At 33.6% G+C, this 23481-nt stretch overlaps 1 protein-coding gene across 3 annotated transcripts in view; it reads left to right on the top strand.

The window, feature by feature from the left end:
• Positions 1-23481, top strand: part of MON2 (MON2 homolog, regulator of endosome-to-Golgi trafficking) — a 107561-nt gene that overhangs the window by 19082 nt on the left and 64998 nt on the right. For 2 of the 3 annotated variants that reach the window (XM_045553456.1, XM_045553455.1), the window contains exons 3-8: positions 2911-3038; positions 4031-4162; positions 7710-7839; positions 10048-10145; positions 10832-10957; positions 15645-15839. In XM_045553456.1, coding sequence (XP_045409412.1) covers positions 2911-3038; positions 4031-4162; positions 7710-7839; positions 10048-10145; positions 10832-10957; positions 15645-15839 — 809 coding nt within the window. The remainder of the gene's footprint in view (positions 1-2910; positions 3039-4030; positions 4163-7709; positions 7840-10047; positions 10146-10831; positions 10958-15644; positions 15840-23481) is intronic. The other variant, XM_045553457.1, reaches the window with a different exon arrangement.

Here is a 23481-nt window from a genome sequence, read left to right as displayed (position 1 = left end):
AAAATAAACTTTTTTTTTTTCCCTCTCCAAAACCTATTTTTATATTTTAATGGAAACTGAGATAGTTTTGATGACAAAGAATCAACCTTTCTGTTTGTTTTTTTTTTCCTGGAACGACTTACAAAATGGTTAAAGCAAGATGTTTTTATATTGCTTTTCCTCAATGTGATTTCTAAACTCTAAAACCATGAAGATATTTATATAAAGTTGTACTTAATTAGCACATCATTAAAGTCATTGTAAAGAGTGGATATCTCTCAGTGCTTCTTAGGACCACTTTCACTTCTGAAAGAAGAAAAAAAAATCAGTAACTTTTTCTTATGATTTTTCTTACTGAGTTGTGATTTAGATATGGTGGGTATATTTTTGTTTTTCAAACTGTGCTTCAAAAGACTTACAGTAGATAAATAAATTTTCTTCTTTTGTTGATCATCTATTCTGGATAACGTAAAAACTTTTTGACCATTATATTTTCATATAAATTGGGAGGAAAAAAAGTGGAAAGAGATGAGAGATAGGTGTTTGATTTCTTTGAGTTATATTAAAATAAATTTTAAATTATTTTTATTACTACCTTGTTTATTTCAGCTTGATAGACCTTGCTGTAACTGATATATATACAACATTTCACTATGACTCACCTTATTTTATTGATTTTAATGTGCTTTTTTCACTTTTTTACATCACCCAAATTAGTATGCATCTTGCAGTTGATGGCATCTTAGAATCACTATGGGACAGGTGATGTTGTAGTTTTCTTTTCTAGTGTGTGTATGAACTTGTTCATAGTTCTCCATATTATTATCACATCAGTTTAGTTTAGTGCCTTGTTGATACCACATATGTTGAGTTTAATTGCTATTTAAAATGTCACCCTAGTTGTCAAAAACTTTCTGTTAACATCTTATGGTAAGATCAAAACACCAGCATCAAAACATGCAGAATAGGTGCCATTGACTTAGCAGAAAATCTCAGAGACAGTAGTGAAATGAGGACTCTCAGAGACAATAGTGAATTATCCAAGAAGTGGGGCATCCCAGTGCTCTTGATGACCGAGAGGATGAAGTTGTGAAGAGAAATTCTAAGTGATTAGAAAACATTGGTGTCATAGTTTAATTGGCACTGATTTTCTTTCTTTGTGATATTACAGGTATGTTTTAAAATCATTAGCATCTTGGACGCTATGATGAAGTACATTTTGTTTTGTTTTTTATGAAGACAATTTCCTTTAATTTTTCTGAAGACTTCAGGCAGATAACTTTAAAGTGCAGATCATTGGTTTGTCTTTTAACTTCCATCATCATCAGGGTACTGTTTACCATCAAGAGTGCCAGCATAATGTTGTAGGAAGAATAGTGAACCAGGAATAGAAGATATATATGGTATTATTAAATTCTGGCTTTACCACTTACTTACTACGTCTCTTGGGCCAAATCATGCCCTGTAAACTCTATAATATTGTGATGCTCAAAAGAAAAACACATGTTAACATCATAAAAATTATAAATACAACTTGTTACTATTGGAAACTTTTAATTTGCCTGAGTAACATTTAATAATAAGGAGTGTTAAGCAGAGATAGGGGTAGCCTCATACATCATTGATTCTGGTGGGACCAATATTTAATCACTTTATTAAAGCTTTATAGTGAGTTTTATGATCATCTTTTAATCTCATATTAATGTTTTGAGACATTGTTATGGAAAATTTACGTCTCCAAGTTTGAATCAAAACCTTTATGCACAGAAAAGCAAGGGAATTAGGAGGGGAAGCCGTTTTGGAAACACCATTCTTTGCCAGTCACATTTGACATCTTACCTGTGCCAAATCAGTAATTTGTGCATGCATACTGAGGGACTTTGCAGAGCATGCTGTAGGAAATTGTAGTCTTAATTTAACATACCATAAAGAGAGCTTTGGGAGAAGAAAGGTAAGGATTTAAATGATAAAATTAATGTTAGCACACTGGTTTTACGCTTTTAATGGTGATTCTGGATGACTTTCAGTTTCTTTGGAAAATATTTTAAAACTTACATTTATATGTCTTTATTGCATGTCTTCAAAAAATAACTAATGGAGTTAGTACCTTTGAAAACACATATCACTCAGAAGTTAAGGGTCTCTTAATTTGGAATTTCATATTATTTATTCAAATTCCCTGAGGATGATTAACCTGTCTTATTCATCTTTGTGTAACCTTTCAGTGTGTGTTGACTTAATTTCATTTTGTAAGTTTAATTATAAATAATTTAATTCGTGCATTTTCTAACCTCTTACATTTTAGTTGGCGCTTTCAACTTTTGAGAGAGTTGGCTTGGTAGAAAGAGTTAAAGTTTGGAATTTATAGCATGTGCATCCAATTAATGTAAAGTACCATTTCAGTAATAACAGGAGTAATGTTATTGTTTTTAATGAGATGTGTTTATTTCTTGGAGAAGAAATTAGGACTGTATAAATTCAAGGCATATAATAAAATTCTAGGGAGTTTCTAAATATTCATTTACAAGTGTGATGGCAATGGTGGGCACACTATTTTTAATGACTCTGCTCTAGAGTATGAATTTTTATTTATGTTTTCCCTCCTGTACTATATGAAGAAATAGAGTGCTTCTCTGAGGTGGGATAAAACTTCTGAGAATCCATATATATACTAAAAGAATTTACAACAGAAGATGAAAGAGAACCAAAGGACAGTGTTAGGAGAAAGGCACAGGAAAGCAGTAGTTAAGGGGTATAGTTTAGATATAGAGTCTGCAGTGTTTATCTGACACCTGATTTTTATTTTGGTGTTTATTTTACATAAAGTGGTTTTTATTAAGATTGTCATTACTGGTTGTAATTATATAACAGAAAGTATTCCTAACTATAAATTAGATTTAATAATTTATTTTGTATGTGTTCTAAATAAAGCATTGAAAGACAACAGCTCAGAGGTTGTACAGCCTTTTCTAATGGGTTGTGGAACCAAGGAACCGAAGATCACTCAGCTCTGTTTGGCTGCTATTCAGAGACTCATGTCACATGAAGTTGTGTCTGAGGTAATATGACAATTTTATTTGAACTGCACCTGGGAGTCTAATTAGTAGTTTTTATGAGGGGAGAATGAAACATACATGATGTTTAACATAAGACAATTTTATGAATGACAATGTGCTTAGAGAAAAGGGCTTAATTTTTAAATATTGCCAAGTTGTCTCCTCTTTAAACACTCATAAATAATGAGTAAAGATGAAATGCATTTTGTCAAGTCATTTGTAATCTAAGAAGTCACAGTTCAGTAATATAGGTGACAATTTTGAGAATCAAGCAAATTTTCAATATCATCGAATAGTTATTTAATGTAATTCATACACTTTTTTTTAGAAAGGAGGGAAAATCATGACTGTTTCTTAGATTATCTAAAGTGATGATTTGTTCATTAAGTGTATTTTTTTTCTAACCTTATGGTAAAACAAAAAATATTTCATAATTGTGAATGTGCATCTTGCTCTCAAATGTAATGGTGTTATCTTAATTTTGTACTCTATAAGGATAGAAATGGTATTTGCCCTTAGTATAGCTTCCTAAACAATATCAGATTAAATTGAGTGTACAAATGTGTTGTTAATTTGCATTGCATTTTGTTTTTTCTGTAATGTACTATAGATAAAGTAATGTATAAGAAATGGAGGACTCATAATTTATGTATGTCCATATTATTCATGTCCAAATGAAATATATCCATATTATTGTGGAAATGAGCTTTGATTTTGACTAGGTCTTTCAGAACTGCATGTTGCTATTTGCTTATATTCAACTGGGATATTACATTTTAAAGAAATTTACTTTTGTGAGGAGAAAATTAATTGATTGTTAAGTCCCAAATTAGTTGAGAGATGTGTTTGGATCTATAGATCTAAAAATATGGTTTTTGTTATTGTGATCAAGAAATCCTGTCCAAGTGAGGTAAAGTTTGTATATCTTTTCTTATTTAGGGACATAAACACCTATATTTTATTTGTTGGTAATAATTAAAATAATTATTTTACAGACTGCAGCTGGAAATATAATTAACATGCTTTGGCAGTTAATGGAAAATAGTCTTGAAGAACTTAAGCTACTTCAGACAGTTCTAGTTCTTTTAACAACCAATACAGTAGTTCATGACGAGGCACTTTCTAAGGTAGGAAACCTATTTGCCAGAGTTCATAAATTGTTTGAAACAGTATTTGAATAAGCTGGCTGAAAGAGAAAGGCCTGGTGCAGTTTGAATTTCCCTGTAGCTATAGTGATAATCGACATTGCATGTTAATAACCATCAGTGCTTTATTTTCTCCAGATTAGGAGAAAATCAGGTTAGGGTGCTTAAGAAAAGCCCCTTGGGTAAAACTAACAGGCTTAGTTATGAATAGGAAATGGAAAAAAGGAGAGAAAAGTAGTGGAAGAATAGGAATAGAGAAAGATGGAAGTAAGGGGAAAAATGTGAGATATTGCCTTGGGTATTTTAGACTCCCTGTGATAGTGTGTAATAGCTTTCCCTACCCCCCCCCCCCTTTTTTTTTTTTTTTTGAGACAGAGTCTTGCTTTGTTGCCCGGGTTAGAGTGAGTGCCGTGGCGTCAGCCTAGCTCACAGCAACCTCAAACTCCTGGGCTTAAGCGATCCTACTGCCTCAGCCTCCCGAGTAGCTGGGACTACAGGCATGTGCCACCATGCCCGGCTAATTTTTTCTACATATATTTTAGTTGGCCATATAATTTCTTTCTATTTTTAGTAGAGACGGGGTCTCGCTCTTGCTCAGGCTGGTCTCGAACTCCTGACCTCGAGCGATCCACCCGCCTCGGCCTCCCAGAGTGCTAGGATTACAGGCGTGAGCCACCGCGCCCAGCCTCCTACCCCCCCTTTTAAAAATAATTTCACATGTATATGATATATAAACCAGGCAGTTCAAATTTGTCTCCTAAATGCTCTGTTTCTGCTGCGACCATGGGGTCTAGTCATCATTTGTGGTGTATGTTTCATGCTCTATAAACCTATGTCTTGCTCTTGCTCTATAATCCTATCTTACTCCCCCTCAATAAACTTCACATCATGCTTGCCTTACTTTGGTGCGTCTGACCATTCTTCAGTCATAAGCACACTAAGAACTGACATTCCAGACTAAAACCTGACGCCTACACTCCAGAAATATTCAACTCGACTCCTTTCTGTTTAGGGGCCTTCACATATTCTCTTCCCTCTGCCTATAATCATCTAACCCCATCTCCACCCACTTCACCAGACTAACTCCTGCTCCTCTGCCCAATATCAACTCCCACATCACTTCCTGTAGGAGGCCTTCCCTGACCCCCTAAATCAGAGATAGGAGCCCTTCCTGTGTGCTCCCAGAAAACCTGGCACTGCCCATTTCAGAGTCCCTATCACTCTAGAATGCATTTTCCTATTATATTGGCTCTTTCTCCATCAGTCCATAAACCCCATTAGGGGAGAGGCCCATGGCTGTATCTTCAGTATCTAAAGCATGCCTGGCCCATACTGCTCAATAAACATTTGCTAAATGAAAGATGATGAAAAAAAAAAAAAACCCAAAAAACAAATTTGTCTCTTAAGTAGCTAGAATCAAGCAAATATCCTTTCAGCATTTATACTGGATAAGGTTGCATGTATGATAGCTATTTCTCATTTCTTCTCCAGTCCCATTCTCTTTGGAACATATAACCATTGTTATGTGATATTTATTTCACTTTTTATAAAGTGTTTTTATAATAAAATTTCTAAAGAACAAAGTACAGGTAATGTAAAAACAGTCTTCAATTAATGATTTATTATCTAAGGAATTTTTTGGACTTTCAATAGTAGTTTTATTGTAATTTGCATGCCTTTAAGGATGGATGGCCTATAAAGTCGAGAAGTACAGTATACTGTCACATTAAGCTATGTATACTTTCTCAAGTGATGTTCTTAGATCATAATGAGATTTTACTTAATTGTAAATAGTTTATTCTGTTAAGCTTATACCTGCTATATAAAATGTTTTATGTATTTTTACATATACTTTTGTTGTATATATTAATAATTCCTCTTGGTTTCTAGCTATCAAATTATTCTGATACTTAAAACTTTATAAAAGGTTATCATTTGACCTAAAAAAATAAAAACTGATTATAGGATTTATTTTAGTATGTTAGTTAATTTAGAAATGAAATATTTTGGGATGAAAAATTAAGATAATAAGGGATAGGATCTAAATTACCATTATGTTTTTTTCCCCAAGAATGACTTTTTTTAAAACTACAAAACTTTTAAAAGAACACATAGGAGAAAATCTTCATGATATTGGGGTAGGCAAAGATTTCTTAGGGCACAAAATTCATGAATCATAAAAGAAGCCACAAGATGGGGAGAAATAGTCAAAAATATATGACAAAAGACTTTAGACTATATAGTGAACTCTTACAATTCATTCATAACACAGTCAACTCAATAAAAAATGGACAGATGATTTCAACAGACTCTGTACAAAATAAGATATTCAAATGGGTGACAAACACATGAAAAGAGGCTCAGTATTATCAGGGAAATGCAAATTAAAACCACAAGAAGATATCATTACACATCCATTAGATAGTTAAAATTTAAAAAGACTGACCATATCAAATGTTGTTGAGGATGTGGGATAGCCCTGAACTCACACATACTTGCTGGCAGGAATATAAAATTGTAAAACTGCTTTGAGAAACTGGCAGTTTCTTAAAAAGTTAAACCTGTTCTTACCACATGACCCAGCCATTTCACTCATAGTTATTTATCCAAGGTAAATGAAAGCATATGTCCTCACAGAGACTTGTGTATAAATGTTCACAGCAGCTTTTTTTAACAATAGCCAAAAACTGGAAACTACCCAAATGTCTATCAGCAGGTGCGTGGACAAGCAGAATGTGGCTTACTGGAATACTATTCAATAATAAAAAAGGTACAGACCACTGATTCACAGAACAACATGGTGAATCTCACAAATAGTATTCTAGATGAAAGAAGCCAGACACAAAAGAGCTCATACTGAATGAATCCATTTATGTAAAATCCATAGAAAATGCCAGCTAATCCGTAGTGAAAAAAACAGGTTGTTGCCTGGGGCCAAGGATGGAGGGAGAGATTGGATGGCAACAGAGCACAAGGGAAATATTGGGTGATGGAAATGTTCTGTATCTCATTTGTGGCCATAGTTTCACAGGCCTGTGTAACTGTCAGAACTCATCAAATTATTTATATACTTTTCAGAAATACAATTTATTGCATATGAATTGTATAATTGACCCTAAATGACCCCTTTTAAAAGCATTGTAATTTTACTTATGTGCTTAGCAAATTTATAAAGTATTTCTCCAAATGATTTACTGATACAAGCTTTCAGTACTTTTTGCAAAGCAAGTCATTCTGGGGAAATAAAAACATGACACATTTTTATGTACATGTTTAAAGAACCAAATTTTAAAAGGTATATTTCACATTACCTTAGCTAATCTTGTGTGGTTGTATATTTACTGAGAGCTTGTTATTTCAGAATCTGAGGATTTTTATGGCTTTATTGTATAAAAGGGTGAGACTTTTAATATCTGTGATTGAAACAACCAAACATAAATTATTGAATTTGGGGTTACATCTGATAAAATAAAGATAATGGCCTTGATCTTCAATCTTATTTCACACTAAATGAAAATCGTTTCTTTAGGCAATTGTTCTTTGTTTTCGACTACACTTCACAAAAGATAATATTACAAATAATACAGCTGCTGCTACAGTGCGACAAGTTGTTACTGTTGTTTTTGAGAGGATGGTTGCTGAAGATGAACGACACAGAGGTAAAGTGATAAAGTTTCCCTTTGATTGTGGGTGTTTCTTATATGCGTAATTCCATTTTTATTAATTTTCACTCTTTGCTCTGAATTTAGGATACCTAAAAACTAGAATACTTTAAAATATATTTTAACATTATTATATCAATAATGGCAATTTAAGAAATAAATCCCTCACAATTTTATCACCTCACAATTTTATCACAATTTTATCTTTTAAGGAATAGACTTTTCATTCTCCATGTTTATTTCTAATGTATGCATAATTTCATATTGAAGATGATAATTTCACATTTTAAACCAAATATTGCATTATGTGTGTTTTTAGCCAAACATTACATTCTATGAGTTCATCTTGTTATTTAATCTTCATAATTTAAATTTTAATGGTTGAATTTTGTGTCTAGTCTGTAATTTAATGAACTAGTCTCCTATTGGACACTTACATTGTCATTGATACTTTAGAACTGTTGTGTCTTCCTACATATATTTTTTCCACCATTTGAATTATTTCTTTAGGATAAATTTTCAAGAGTGGGCTTTCCTCATGTGAATTTTTGTCTATGTCTATTAACGTGTTAATCAAGAATACTTACATAACATATAAGTATTTTAATATATTTATATATAATCTTTATATAACAAAGATTAATTCTTAAATGTTTTTATCAAATACCTTTGTTATAATTTTTAAAATCTTTTTCTTTGTGATTTTAAGACACATCCTAAAAACAGAAACATATCCTTCCAGAGGGCTGACAGATACTCCCTGTTTGTTATAGTTTCTACAATTTGATAACTTTTAACTATAGAAATTATGAGTTTTTTCATTTGTTATTATTAATGGGTGAAAAGTAAAATTTTCGGCATGATCTGTTGAAAAGATCACAAGGTCCTGTAGTTATAAGCAGCCTATCTGCTTTATGTAGTCAAGAAACAAAAGATTAAACTATTTTTCCCCTTGCATAGTTTATCTTTTTTACTTAACCCCTGATATTACAAAATCTTTCATTTAATGTTCTTATGGCAATATTGGTTAAAAAATGGCAATACTAATAAGTAATAGTAATTTTGCCTCTCTAATAATTATTTCATGTTCTTGAAATCAACCATTGGTCAGGTTTTTCTCATTCAGTTTCAGGCATTCTTAACCTGTTGATTTTTTTAGAATATTTCTACCAACTTTGGTATATTGATTTTTCTGTATTTTTCTTTGGGGAAAAATGCAGGTAGAATTCTAGTAGTTTTAAATGTTAAGAAATTAATATTATAGTGTACTACATTTAGTTAAAATATTCAAAGTCGTATTACGTATTAAAAAAAGGGCAATTCTCCAGTTTGGATGTTTATACATTCACAACGTAATTCACAGTATAACTCCCATACTGGTGGTTTTAGCTGTGTGTCTCTGGAAACTAATATGCCATTTAATACTTTTAATAGGGTAGAAATACTTAAAACTTCTTTCTTTTCAAGTAGTCATTAAGTCAACATTTATTCAAAACAGGCTGCCATAACTTACAGAGAATGATATATTTTTATTAGTAGTTAAAGAAATGCAGAGGTTGTACGTGATGACTCACACCTGTAATCCCAGTGCTTTGGAAGGCTGAGGCGGGGAGATCACTTGAACCTAGGAGTTCGAGGCTGCAGTGAGCTATGATTGCGCCACTGCACTCCAGCCTGGGTGACAGAGGGAGACGCTGTCTCAAAAAAAATTAAAAATTAAAAAAAAAATGCTGAATTAGGAAATGCCATTCTAGCTGACTCTTAGCTAGTGCATACCTGAAACTGACATAGTAATAGTGGCAGATCAGGCAGTTAATTCTCTTGATGATAGTGAGATGGAATAGGAATTAACCATATGGTAAACTTTTATAAGTTTGTTTGATATTTAAAGGTACATTGAAAGATCATGTGAATTTCAAATCCATGAAATAAAGCGGCTGAAGAATGGGAGACTGGGAAAATGAAATGCATGGACAAAGATAGTAACCTTATAGTGAATGTAAAATAGTGAAGAGTGATTTTTATGGCATTTTGTATAAAAATGTATCCGTGTATTTTTTCATTTTGGAGGCATAGTTCTGAAATTATAATTAAAGTTTATTATTATGTAAATAAGTATTTTAAACATACCCTTTAAATGGAATATATGACTTATTAAATAAAGGCCATTATGAACTCATAAAACCCATCCTATTTTGACTGCAGATATTATAGAACAACCCGTACTGGTCCAAGGAAATAGTAACAGAAGATCTGTCAGTACCCTCAAACCTTGTGCTAAGGATGCATATATGCTTTTTCAGGTATTTCAGTCGATAAAAGTAATTTTTATTATAGAATACGGTTTTTTGTGCATTTTTGATTTTGGAATTTTATGTCTGATTTAATTTTTTTATATGAAATTTTATGTCCAAAGTAGTAGTAAAATAGTTCTAATACATTAAAGAGCAACGTCCACGTTTACTATAGAGGTAATTAACGTAATAAAATGTTATGACTCACTTTAAGGAAATAAAATGAATTAAACCTAGAACTAGAAAACATGTATATTAGGGATGACAAATTATAAAAATTTTTTTTAACAAGGAAAATTTAATAAGCTTGTGGTTTACATAATATAATTTGATACACAACCTGATTAGTACATTACTTGTCATGAATAAATCATTTTAATTAAGATTAATCTGTACTGAAAATTTTATCAATTCGGATTAAAAGGTTATTTTTTTCAGTAAGAGAATGTTTAATCATTTATCTGTCTACTATTTTATATTGTCAAGTTATATGATTGTTTAAAAGTTTACTTTTATTAATGTATCAAGTACACAATTTGTCAAAATTTAATTTACCCGTGCTTGGTTTCTAAGGAGCAAAAACAACTATTATATGAGAAGAGAGAGGTTTTTCATTTTTTTAAGTTTCATGAACTATGAATTTTGAAAAGCACACTTAATTCTAGCACGTGAAATTGTTTGATTTGTTTTCCCAGGACCTGTGTCAGTTGGTTAATGCTGATGCCCCTTACTGGCTAGTAGGCATGACAGAAATGACTCGAACATTTGGCCTCGAATTACTTGAATCAGTCTTGAATGATTTTCCACAAGTCTTTTTACAAGTAAGCCATTTATAGTATCTTGTGCAAAGTTAGTCTTTAATTTTCTTTACAGATTTTTTTAAAGCAACATGCATTTTTTCCCGCATTATAAGATGCAAAGAGTGATAGCCTCAGACGTTAGACATATAACAATTTAGGGTTATTTTACTTCTTTTAGTGCCCTAGCATTTTAAAATTTTAACATTAGAAGGAATCCCTAGACACTATTTAGTCAGACATTTCCCAGCCTATGAGTCTATGAAAGAAATGTGGTATGTGAGCTATTTTTATGATATTTAAAAGCTTGAAGAAAGTATTGATTTTTACTTATTTATGTATAGCTTGTTTTTACTTGTTTATATATAGTGTTTTTAGATAACTTAAATGAAAAAAAAAAACTAAGGTCCAAAATTGATTTCAGTGACTTCTACAGGATTCTTTAGATATCAGCAGTTCTTGAACTATAATTTAGGTCTTTTAACTACTCATCTAGCTTCTTCCCTACTTTGCTGCCTTCCTAGGTAATCCATTTTATCCTTTGCTCTTACCTACAAAATGAGTGAATAAGTATATATTCACTCATTCACAATAGTATAAGATCTTTTATCCTAGGATTTGGAAATGAAATTATTTTTATATGGTCTGTAATTTTTGCTATATATTAGGCAATTGTTAAATGCTTTTGGTGATAATGAACAATATCTACTCATGATTCCCTTTCTTATAGTATAATATGAATAAGCAGTATTTAGCTATAACTTGTCCAACAGTCTTGTATAAAATGACAGTCACAATAGCTACCACTTTTGACTGTCTTCTTCAAGCTATGTGCCAGATTCCTTACATATTATATTCTCTGTAATAGTCCCAAATGCCTGAGAAGTACCAGTTATTCCTATTTTACACATGAAGGAACTGTGACTTACAGAGGGTTAAGTAATTTGCTCAAGGTTTCATGGGTTGTAAGTGGTAGAGTTGGGGTTTAAATTCATGTTGATCCGAATTCCAAATTAGTCTCTCCTTTTTGCCTCTTTTTCCTTCACATCCCACATCCCAACCCTCACCTCAAGATATACCGAGGGTCCAATCACTTCTTACCACTCTACCACATTTATCCTAGTCTAAGCCATCATCACCTCATACCTGAATTATTGTTTTAGTTTCCTAACTAGTCTCCATGCATATACATTTGCCCCATCCTGGTATAGTTACTTGTCACACCACATCTAGAGTAGTCTTTTAACACAAGTCATATCTTTTCAGTCCTTTGTGAAAGTGCTTCAGTTGGTATCCTTTTTACCCGAATAAAAGATGAAGTCCTTATTATGGTCTGTGGAACTTTTCATGACTTAGTCCCCAGTATTCCTTGATTTTGTTTCTTTTCACTCTTCCCTTTGCCCTCACCCTTTAGGTACACTGTCTTTCTTGTTTCTTAAATGCCCCAAGCAGATTCCTGCCTCAGGGTTTTTGTATTAATACTTACTATTTCCTGGGCCTGGAGTAGTTTTCTCTCATATGATATGGTGTCTTACTTTGAGGTCTTTGCTTAATGGCCAATTTATCAGACAAATCTTCCCCAACCACTTTGTGCAAAATGGCAACCTTTTTTTATGCCAGCACCCTTACCTTTCTTACCCCTGTTTATTGATTGATTGATTTTTTAAAAAACCATCAAGTCCTGGAGATTCTACCTCTTTCTTCCTTTCTTCCTTCCCTTCTCTCCCTCCCTCTCTCTCTCCATCCCTTCCCTTTTTTCTTCCTTTCCCTTCCCCTCCCCTTTGTTTCTTTTTTCTTTCTCTTTCTTTTCTTTCTTTTTCTTCATTTTTAAATTTTTTTGCAGAGGTGACATTTCACTATGTTGCCCAGCCTGGTTTCAAACTCCTGTCCTCAAGCAGTCCTCTCACTTCAGCCTCCCAAAGTGCTGGGATTACAAGTGTGAGCCACCATGTTCAGCCACCCCTCTCTATTTTTCTTTATAGCACTCATCACCTCCTGACACACACACACACACACACACAGACACACACACACACACGCACGCACGCGTGCGCACATATCTCTAATTTTATTTTTTCTCTTCCTCTTCAGGAAGATAAGTTCTATGAGGCAGGGACTTAGTTCACTACTGTACAGGTACCTTTAGTAATAGTATAGTGCCTAGCAGATAGCAGGTGTTTGTTTGAATGAATGAATGAATTGGTTAATGAATTTGAATTAAAAATTTCTATATTTGGATTGTGTTTTCTGATTTTGTAGGAAAAGATTTGAAAAAGTTTTTCCAGATTTATTGTAATCACAAAATTCCTAGTTTATTCTTCCTGCTGTATTGTAATGGGGGGGGCAAGGAAGAATTATTCTGTGTAAGATCCTAGAATATAGTCCTGCAAAATTTTCTTCCAGTGATAAATATATTTTTTTAACACATTCAACCAAAATTTACCAGTCACTCTCAATATTCCGGTCTATGTGTTTCATGCCAAGTATACAGAACTTAAATAAGTCTATAAAATCATTGCTTTTATAGCACTTACAAGTGGGAGAAAGATAATAACTGAATTGATCAGACATGTTGAGTGCTGTGAAGGAAAAGTTAAAATGTGCTATGAAAATGAATAACGTGGGTACCAAATCTGGTGGAGTGCTGGTGATAAATCAGGGATATGCTTTAGCTTATACATGAAGGGTAAAGAGTACTTAGGAGATACAGGTAGAATAGAAAAAGAATACTCCACACACAGGGAATTCCAAGAGCAGTGACCCTGAGAAAGGATCAGTGCCTGGCACATATTATAAGCAGTCAACAAATAATTGCTGAATAAATCAATGATTTATCGTAGTGAGTGATGAAAAGGCAGTCCCAAAGGTGACTTCTAGCTTTCTGGCTTGAGCAGTGAACCATTTGCTAAGATGGGATACTTTATGCTAGAATTTTTATTACACAGGATAGATTATTCAGTTTCATAATACTCATTTTGAGGTATCTGTGAGACACAGAATGTTAGTGGGACTTATACATCTTGAGGTTTTGGGCTGAAGTTATAAATTTAAATGTTCCTGGCATATGGTTTTTAATTAAAGATATGGGAGTGAGTGAAATCACCTATGGTGAAAGCATAGAGTGAAAAGCAAGGGCCTGGTCTTCTGGAACTCTGGGGAACTTCAGGATTAGAATGGTTGAGCATGAGAGGATGAGCATACACAAAAGACTGAGAACACAAAGCCAGAAAGGCAGGAACAAAGGGAGAGAGTGTGTCATAATAAGAGACAAAAGCAAAGAAAGTTTCAAGATGAACTAAGTAATCATTTATGTCAAGTGCTTCAAAGAGATCTGTCACAACGAATACTAGAAAGGCAAAGTTTGCTTTGGCCACAGAGATTATGATGACTATAATGAGAATTGGAGTTGCGGTGGTGGTGGTGGAGGAAAGCCAACTGTAGTGGAATGGAGTAGTGAGGGAGAAACAGTGAATAGATAAAACTTTTCAGAGTTTTTTATATATTTATGTATTAACCAATATATAAAATAATTATTTTTATAAAGTGTGAAAATGGATTTAACTATACTTTTCACTTTAGCAGTCAAAGAAATTAATTGTAGATGAGAGAGTAGAATTTCAAATCACTTAACTCTTTAAGATCTCATTTTGGGGGGAAGAATTTAAAAGTACATTAAAACACATAGAAAAACATGGAAGGGTATACATCTGGGAAGCTAACAGTGACAAACCAGCTTATCTTCAGGTAAGATGAGGCAAGACTTATTTTTATCTTTTTATTTATCTGTATTTTCTGATTTTTTTCTTGAATGAATCTGATTTGATTAAAGATACTTTAAAAAATTTTTGTAATTCTGAGCTGCTAAACTGCTCTGTGCCTTAGTTTCCTTTCCTGTAAGATTAAAGGATTAGATTGGATGATTTTTATGATTCTTTATTTATAGCATCAATGAAATTTGGATGATTAAAACAACAAAATAAAATATATTTGAGCTTAGTCATTAAATACAGAGTAGGCATAAAGTAGGGCTACTCTTGGCTTATGTAGGCAGGGAATTAACAGGTTAAAGAAGGTTTTTGCATAATATGCCGTGACTATAAGTAAAATTTAAGAATTCTTTGCAAGATTTCCTAGACTTGTAAAATAATTATGTTTGTTTTTCATTGCATGTTTTATCAGCTCACTGTGTTCTGTTCAAGCAATTAAAATAGAACAAAATTTTAAGTTATTTATTAAGTTTTCTGTGTATGAATGGAATTGTTCTTTGCAAAATAAAATCAGTGAATTATATAACTTATTCTTTATTAATCAAGTGTTATTAGCTGCCTATTTTAAATTCTTTATTTGCTTGAATTTGTGTAATCTATTTTCTTTCTTCTGTTCTTTATGTTTTTAATTATCATTGTCCAGCTTAAAGTTCCTAGTAATAAGCACCAATTACTGCATTCTAAAATCATTAAATGTTCCTTTTAAATTTATATCCTTTTAAAAACTTCTTGAAATATTGGTTATTTTGGTCTGAGATCCTCTGAGCACAATGCAAATTACAAAATCATGTGTAAACTATAAAATAATAAAATATATAAACTTATAATAACTAAATTATTGATTCTAATTATTAATAAGTTTTTTTTAGTAATACTGTGTTTTAGATGTATTAAGTACAAACTAAGTTAATTATTTTTTTCCTTTTCCTTTTCTCTGCAAATAGCACCAGGAATTTAGTTTCCTCCTCAAAGAAAGGGTATGTCCTCTTGTGATAAAGCTCTTTTCTCCAAATATAAAATTCAGACAAGGTTCCAGCACTTCATCTTCTCCAGCACCAGTTGAAAAACCATATTTTCCTATCTGCATGCGCTTGCTGAGAGTAGTATCTGTTCTGATTAAGCAGTTTTACAGTCTTTTGGTAAGTGCTGTTTCCCACACATTTGTGTCTATGATTGCATGTTGTACTCTTTTTAGAAAGTGATCTATTATAGTGTGTTTAGTTTTTTCAATTCAGTTCAGAATTTTTTGATTACCTACCTACCTTTACCTTTAGATACTCTAAAGGTTCATTCTGTCCTTTAATCTTGCTTATGTTTATAGTATTTATAATGTAATTTCAAGGAGAGTTATAGCCTGTTATCTGAAGCAGCATAGAAATTATGATTTAGGAATTGAGTTTCTTAGCTAATTATCCATATTTCACTTGAAGGGTAATTAAAATTATAGTATCTTCAGTTTATGCTGCTGTCGTTTATAATATTTCATATGTCTTAACAAATTAAAGCAAAGACATTAAAGATTTGGTGAAATCTAGGATTAGAAATTAATTCTTTTGACTTCCAGTCCAATGTTATATCTATTTTATATACATTTAGGAATGTGGAATAGGTTGTGATATACCTGATCGTAATTTTAATATAATGGTTTACTCTTAAACATTCAAATAATATTTCTCAGAGAAAATAGTGCATTATATTTCTTTTAATTTTGTGTTAAGTCAGATTCAGCATTGTATAATTTTTTTAGCATTTATAACCTTATTTATAATTAACACAAATAGACAATAATAGTAGGGGACTTCAATATTCCACTTTCAATAATGAGTAGAATAACCAGACATAAGATCAATAAGGAAACAGGACTTGAACAACACCAATTGGACCTAATAGACATGCAGAACACTCCACTCAACATCAGCAGAATACATATTCTTTTAAAGTGCACATGAAACAATTTCCAGGATAGACCACATGTTAGGCCACAAAACAAGTCTTAACAAATTTAAAAAGATTAAAATCATCCCAATCATATTTTCTGACCACAGTGGAATGAAACCAGAAATCAGTAGCAGAAGGAAAATGGGAAAAGTCATAATCTGTGGAAATTAAACAATACACTCATAACCAGTGGATCAAAGAAGAAATCACAATGGAAATTAGAGGAAGATATGTTGAGACAAATGAAAACAAAAACACAACATACCAAAACATGTGGGCTGCAGCAAAAGCAGTAGTAAGAGGAAAGGTTATGGTGATAAATACCTATATTAAAAAGTAAGAAAAAAGGTCTGAAGTCAACAACATAATTTTACACCTCAAGGAACTAGAAAAAGATGAACAAACTAAACCCAAAAGTGGCAGAAGGAAGGAAATAATAAAGATTACAGTATAAATAAGTGTAATAGAGAATAGGAAAACAATAAAGTCAATAAAACTGAGTTGGTTTTTTGAAAAGATTAACAAAATTCAAAAACCCTAACCTAGACTAAAAAGGGAGAAGGATTAGATTGAATGATTTTTATGATTCTTTCTTTGTTTATAGCTTCAATGAAATTTGGATGATTAAAACTACAAAATAAAATATATTTGAGCTTAGTTATTAAATACTGAATAGGCTGCAAAGTGGGACTACTCTTGACTTATATAGGCAGGCAACAACTATTGCCACAGAAATAAAAAGGGTGATAAAAGACTACTAGGAACAATTATATACCAACAAATTAGATAACCTGGAAGAAATGAATAAATTCCTAGAAACATACAACTTACCAAGACTGAATCACAATAAAAAATTTTAACAGATCTATAACTAGTAAGGAGATTGAATCAATAATCCAAAACCTTCCAACAAAGAAAAGCCCAGGACCAGATGTCTTCACTGGGCAATTCTACAAAACATTGAAAGAAGAATTAACATCAGTCCTTCTCAAACTCCAAAGATTTGAAGAGGAGAGAACACTTCCAAACTCATTTTATGAAGTCAGCATTACCCTGATACCAAAGCCAGACAAAGATACTACAGGAAAACTACAGATCAATATCCCTGATGAATATTAATGCAAAAAATTTCAAGGAAGGCCGGGCGCGGTGGCTCACGCCTGTAATCCTAGCACTCTGGGAGGCCAAGGCGGGTGGATCGCTCGAGGTCAGGAGTTCGAGACCAGCCTGAGCAAGAGCGAGACCCCATCTCTACTAAAAATAGAAAGAAATTATCTGGCCAACTAAAATATATATAGAAAAAATTAGCCGGGCATGGTGGCGCATGCCTGTAGTCCCAGCTACTCGGGAGGCTGAGGCAGTAGGATTGCTTAAGCTCAGGAGTTTGAGGTTGCTGTGAGCTAGGCTGACGCCATGGCACTCACTCTAGCCTGGGCAACAAAGTGACACTCTGTCTCAAAAAAAAAAAAAAAAAAAAAAATTTCAAGGAAATACAAGGTAAGTGAATTCAACAACACATTAAAAGGATTGTATACCATGACCAAGTGGGATAGATCCCTGGACCGAAAGGATGTTTCAACATATGAAAATCAATCAATATAATACACCACATTAACAAAATGAGGAACAAAAACCACATGATCATCTCAGCAGTTGCAGAAAAAGCAGTTGACAAAATTCATCACTATTTTATGATGAAAACTTTCAACAAACTAGAAATAGAAGTAAACTACCTCAGCCTAATAAATGCTGTCTGTGTGAAAAGTCAATAATATCACATTCACTGGTGAAAACCTGAAAGCTTTCCCACTAAGATCAGGAACAAGGTAACATTGCCCACTTTTGCCACTTTTATTCAACATACTACTGGAAATCCTATCCATAGTGATTAGGAATGAAAAAGAAATAAAAGGCATCCAAATTGGAAAGGAAGAAGTAAAATTATCTCTGTTTGCAGATGTAATGTTATATGGTAAGAAACTCTAAAGATTCCACACCAGAAAAACATATAGAATCTCAAGGGACCCCAAATTGCCAAACTGTCTTGAGAAAAAAGAACAAATTTGGAGGCCTTATATTTCCTGATTTTAAAATATAAAGCTTCTGTAATCAAAACAGTGTAGTATTGGCATAAAGACATACACAAAGACCTGTGGAAGAGAATAGAGAGCTCAGAAATAAACCCTGACATATATGGTTAAATGATCTTTGAGAAAGGGTGCCAAGACCACTTGTTGAGGGAAAGGCAGTCTCTTCAATAGTTGTGCTAGGAAAACTGGATGTCCACATGCAAAACAATGAAGTTGGACCCTTATGCTTTATACAAAACATAACTCAAAATGGATTCATGACCTAAATATGACTTAAAACTATAAAATTTCTAAAAGAAAATGCAGGGGAAAATCTTCATGACATTGAATTTGGCAACAATTTCTTGACTATAACACCAAAAGCACAGGCAACAAAAGCAAAAATAGACAAATGGGACATCAAAGTTAAAACTTATGTACCTCAAAGAAAACAATTAGCAGAGCGAAAAGGCAACCTTTGGAATGGGAGAAAATATTTACAAATCACATTTCTGATAAGGGCTTAATACTCAGAATATATATACAACTCCTACAACTCAACAACAAAAAGCCCAAATAACTTGATTTAAAAAATTGGCAAAGGACATGAATAGACATTTCTCCAAAGAAGATATACAGATGTCCAACAGGCACATGAAAAGATGCTCAGCACTTCCAATCATTAGAGAAATGCAAAGCAAAACTACAATAAGATATTGTCTAACACCCATGAGGATGGCTACTATCAAAAAACAAACAAACAAATAAAAAAACCCAAACCCCAGAAAACAAATGTTGGCAAGGATGTGAAGAAATCAGAACCCTTGTGCACTGTTGGTGGGAATGTAAACTGGTGCAGCCACATTGGAAAACAGTGGAGATTCCTCAAAAAACTAAAAATGGAACTACCATATGATTCAGCAATCCCACTTCTGAGTATATATTCAAAAGAATTGAAAGCATGCTTTGAAAGAAATATTTACACAACCATGTTTATTGCAGCATTTTCACAATAGCCAAGAAATGGAAGCAGCTCAAATGTCCATTGACAGAGATAATGGATAAAGAAAATATGGTATATGCATACATACGTTGGAATATCATTAAGCTTTAAAGAAGAAGGATGTCCTGTCCATGGAGCTTTTGAGGACATTATTGCTTTCCAAGGCTGCCAGTGCCAAGTTTCTTGCCCTGCTTCTGTGCCATTCTCCATATTTTGACCTTTGTCTCTTTTTAGTTTGGGGGGACAAAGGGAAACAAATAACAGTACAGCTGGCTACAGAAAAGATTGAATGTTCCTGCCTAAAGGAAGAGGAAGGCCTGCCTCCCTACTTCACTCGTTAATTGGGAGTGCTGATCAACTGCTAAAATGTCCCTTCTCAATAAGGAATTCTAGGGCTATGTTTGCATAGATGAGTTCTTCAGATATGTTTAAGATATTCATTCCTCAGTGTTATAATTGGTTACCTTGGGCCTTTCTGACTATGTTAGTTTGGAAAAATTCAGACATTCCACAGTATCTCCAAGGGCAAAAGTTAGGGGTCTATTTGTTGTGGAATTAGATATGTGGTTGATATGTTATTAGCTCTTATTTCTCTTTCTGTTTTCTTTTTTTTTTTTTTTTTTTTTTTTTTGAGACAGAGTGTCACTTTGTTGCCCTGGATAGAGTGAGTGCCGTGGCGTCAGCCTAGCTCACAGCAACCTCAAACTCCTGGGCTCAAGCAATCCCACTGTCTCAGCCTCCCGAGTAGCTGGGACTACAGGCATGCGCCACCATGCCCGGCTAATTTTTTCTATATATATTTTAGTTGGCCAGATAATTTCTTTCTATTTTTAGTAGAGACGGGGTCTCGCTCTTGCTCAGGCTGGTCTTGAACTCCTGACTTCGAGCGATCCACCTGCCTCGGCCTCCCAGAGTGCTAGGATTACAGGCGTGAGTGAGCCACCGCGCCCAGCCTTTCTCTTTCTGTTTTCTTAAGTTAAACCTGGAAATGGTACATTCCTAAAGGACATACTAAAATAGTAATTCTTGCACTTTTAGTCTCAGGACCCATTTATTCTCCCTCCCTCCCTCCCTCTCTCTCTCTCTCTCTCTCTCTCTCTCTCTTTTTTTTGTAAGAGGAAATAATCATTTAATAAATAGCCATGGGTAGTGAGGAAGGGTACTGTCATTCAGAACACCCTGACAGGTCACCCACCCTCCTGCATAGAACTGTTCTAGAGCAGGAAGTGGCTGGGGACATCTTGGCTACTTTCTACCTCTGGAAGAGCACCATTGTTCTAGCCACTTGGCTCTTTGTTTCCCTGCTGGTCCCTGAAAGCTCCTCAGCTGGGGGTAGGGAGAAGACAGCAGGAGTGACACCCAGGGACCCAAGGTGGAAGGACCATGACCCAAAATAAATAAACCACATGGAATGCTCGGTGAAATCAGTAGACCCCTTTATACTCCTTAAAAATATTTAGGAGCTTTCGTTTATGTGAGTTATTTCTATCATTATTTACTTTATTAAGAAATAAAGCTGAGATGATGCTAAGCCTACTACATTTTAACATTAAAACTTATGAAAAATAACTATCTTCCAGAGGGAAAAAAGGCATTGTTTTTACATTTTTGCAAATCTTTTGAATGTCTGGCTTAATAGAAAACAGCTGGATTCTCATATCTTTTTGTGTCTTTATTGTGTTGTGGTATGTTTTTTGGGTTGAAACATATAAAGGTGTGGAATCCAAAATGTTTTCATACCGTTATGTTAAAATTCATTGATTCATTTTATACTTTGAATCAATCTTTTAGTCATGCATGATTTTGTAACATCATGTATTTCAGTTCTGTAGGTATTCCCAATGTTATCTGTTTTATACAGTACCAAAAATCACATTTGCTAATATCACCTCCCATTAATCAGAAAAGTCTTTGGTTATGCAGAAGCTGTCAAGCCACAGTGGCAAATGTAAGTTTTCTAAAATTCTCAAATTTTATTATTGGCAACAAATCCTATCAGTTGCTTCCCTAAAGGACAGGCCTACTTTGTTCATTTTTGAGAAACTATCTGTATAACATATGCAAGTGTAAATAATCATGATTTGCAGTTTGCTTTTTCAGTTAAGATGGTATTCCAACAATGTATATAACCTAAGCTTTTGTACCCCCATGAAGAGCTGAAATAAAAAAAAAAAATTGGTATTCCATAGGGAAAAAAGACAACTAGTAAAGTTCACAACCATGCTTTTTTCAGACAATCATCGTACTTTGATACACAGCAAAAGTACTTCCCATTTTGTCACACAGAATATTAAAAAGACACGTACTTATCAGTCAGATTTAATCAATGATTTATATTTTATTGTTTTTAATATTTTTGTAGTTCTTAAGTGACACTAACCTTTTTTTTTTATCATGTATTGTACTGAAGAATATGAAACTCATACAGTTTGGTGTTACTGCCTTGATCCTGCTATGGCACCAGCTGTTTTACCCACCATTGCTTTTGCACCATCATTACAAAGAGGCTAGTATATTTCTCTTCTGCCCATGACCTACTGTTTTTAGAAAGGAATAAATGAGGTTAAATTGACTTGTCCAAAGTAATTTTCTACTTCTTCACAGACATTTCTCTAACAAAAGATCCTTATCACTAACAAATCCATTAGCTGTAAGATTAACAGTAACCAGTCCCTGACAGATAGACTCCTGCTTTTGAATGTTCTGCCAGACTTTCTTTGCTGTCTTCCAAGCCAGCACTTATCTTATGATTCTTTTTATCAGACATCTATGTGATACTGTGATTAGAATTTCTACCTATTTAACTTTCGATTCATCTAAAGCCATCAGATGTCTCTTGATTATAATCTAGTACCAAAGGACTATGGGAATCCAAAAGCATTCGTCACCCTTTTTATTGGTATAGTGTAGTTTACTTGATATCTTTGGGTCCACAAGAATTGGACTTAGGCCATAGATTACTGTTTCCCGGTAGGTGCAACCTCTTGGGGGAATGACTTAACAGATTCACAGTAGACCTCTGCATTTGCATGGTGCTTTATCATGTTTAGGATGTTTTTATTCTTATATTTTTCTCATTCGATTTCTCAGGAAGGTGTAGGTACTTTTATCCTTTATTTATTAAAAAAAAAAAAGGCTGCGTAGCTGTTCTCATCCACAGAGTTGCTGGATGAAGAGGCTGAGCCATCTGATTTTTGACCTAGTTCTTTTAAACTGAACAATATCATGTTAAGGACAGTGACAGATTTCTGCCTTATGACTTTCCCAATCATAAGCAGTCTTAAGGATAAGATTGTTTTTAGTTCTCTCTCCTTCCTTGAAAGCTACTTTTAAGCATCCAGTTAAAGATAATGAAAGGCATTAGAAAATACCAACAGGTAAGCCTTTGGGCTAAAATCCTGAGGGCTACTATATTTCCCAAATTCTTTGTCCCACATTATGGCTCACTCATTTTGAGGCACCCCCAGCTAAAACATCCAATAACCTGCTGCATCTCCTGTGGATGCAAGGATCAATTTGGCTTAGTAATCATGAAATCAGCTTAATTCTTACCTCCCAGAGGTCCTGCTTTGTCCTCAACTAATAAAGAAACAATTCACTTACCTTTGAATAAACTGGTTAGTTTTTGTTTGTTAATTTAGTCATCAGACACGTTATGAATTATGCCTTGAATGTGCTTTAAACATTATTTATAAAGAGCTTCCTGAGAAAATGGTCTATTAACAACACTGGCAATAACTAGCATGTAATTAGCAGTACCAGGCCCTGTCT

The sequence above is a fragment of the Lemur catta genome, chromosome 6 (assembly GCF_020740605.2).
Source record: "Lemur catta isolate mLemCat1 chromosome 6, mLemCat1.pri, whole genome shotgun sequence".
NCBI classification, from domain to species: Eukaryota; Metazoa; Chordata; class Mammalia; order Primates; family Lemuridae; genus Lemur; species Lemur catta.
Note: the sequence above shows the minus strand (reverse complement) of the source record. Positions and strands in the feature narration are given on the sequence as shown.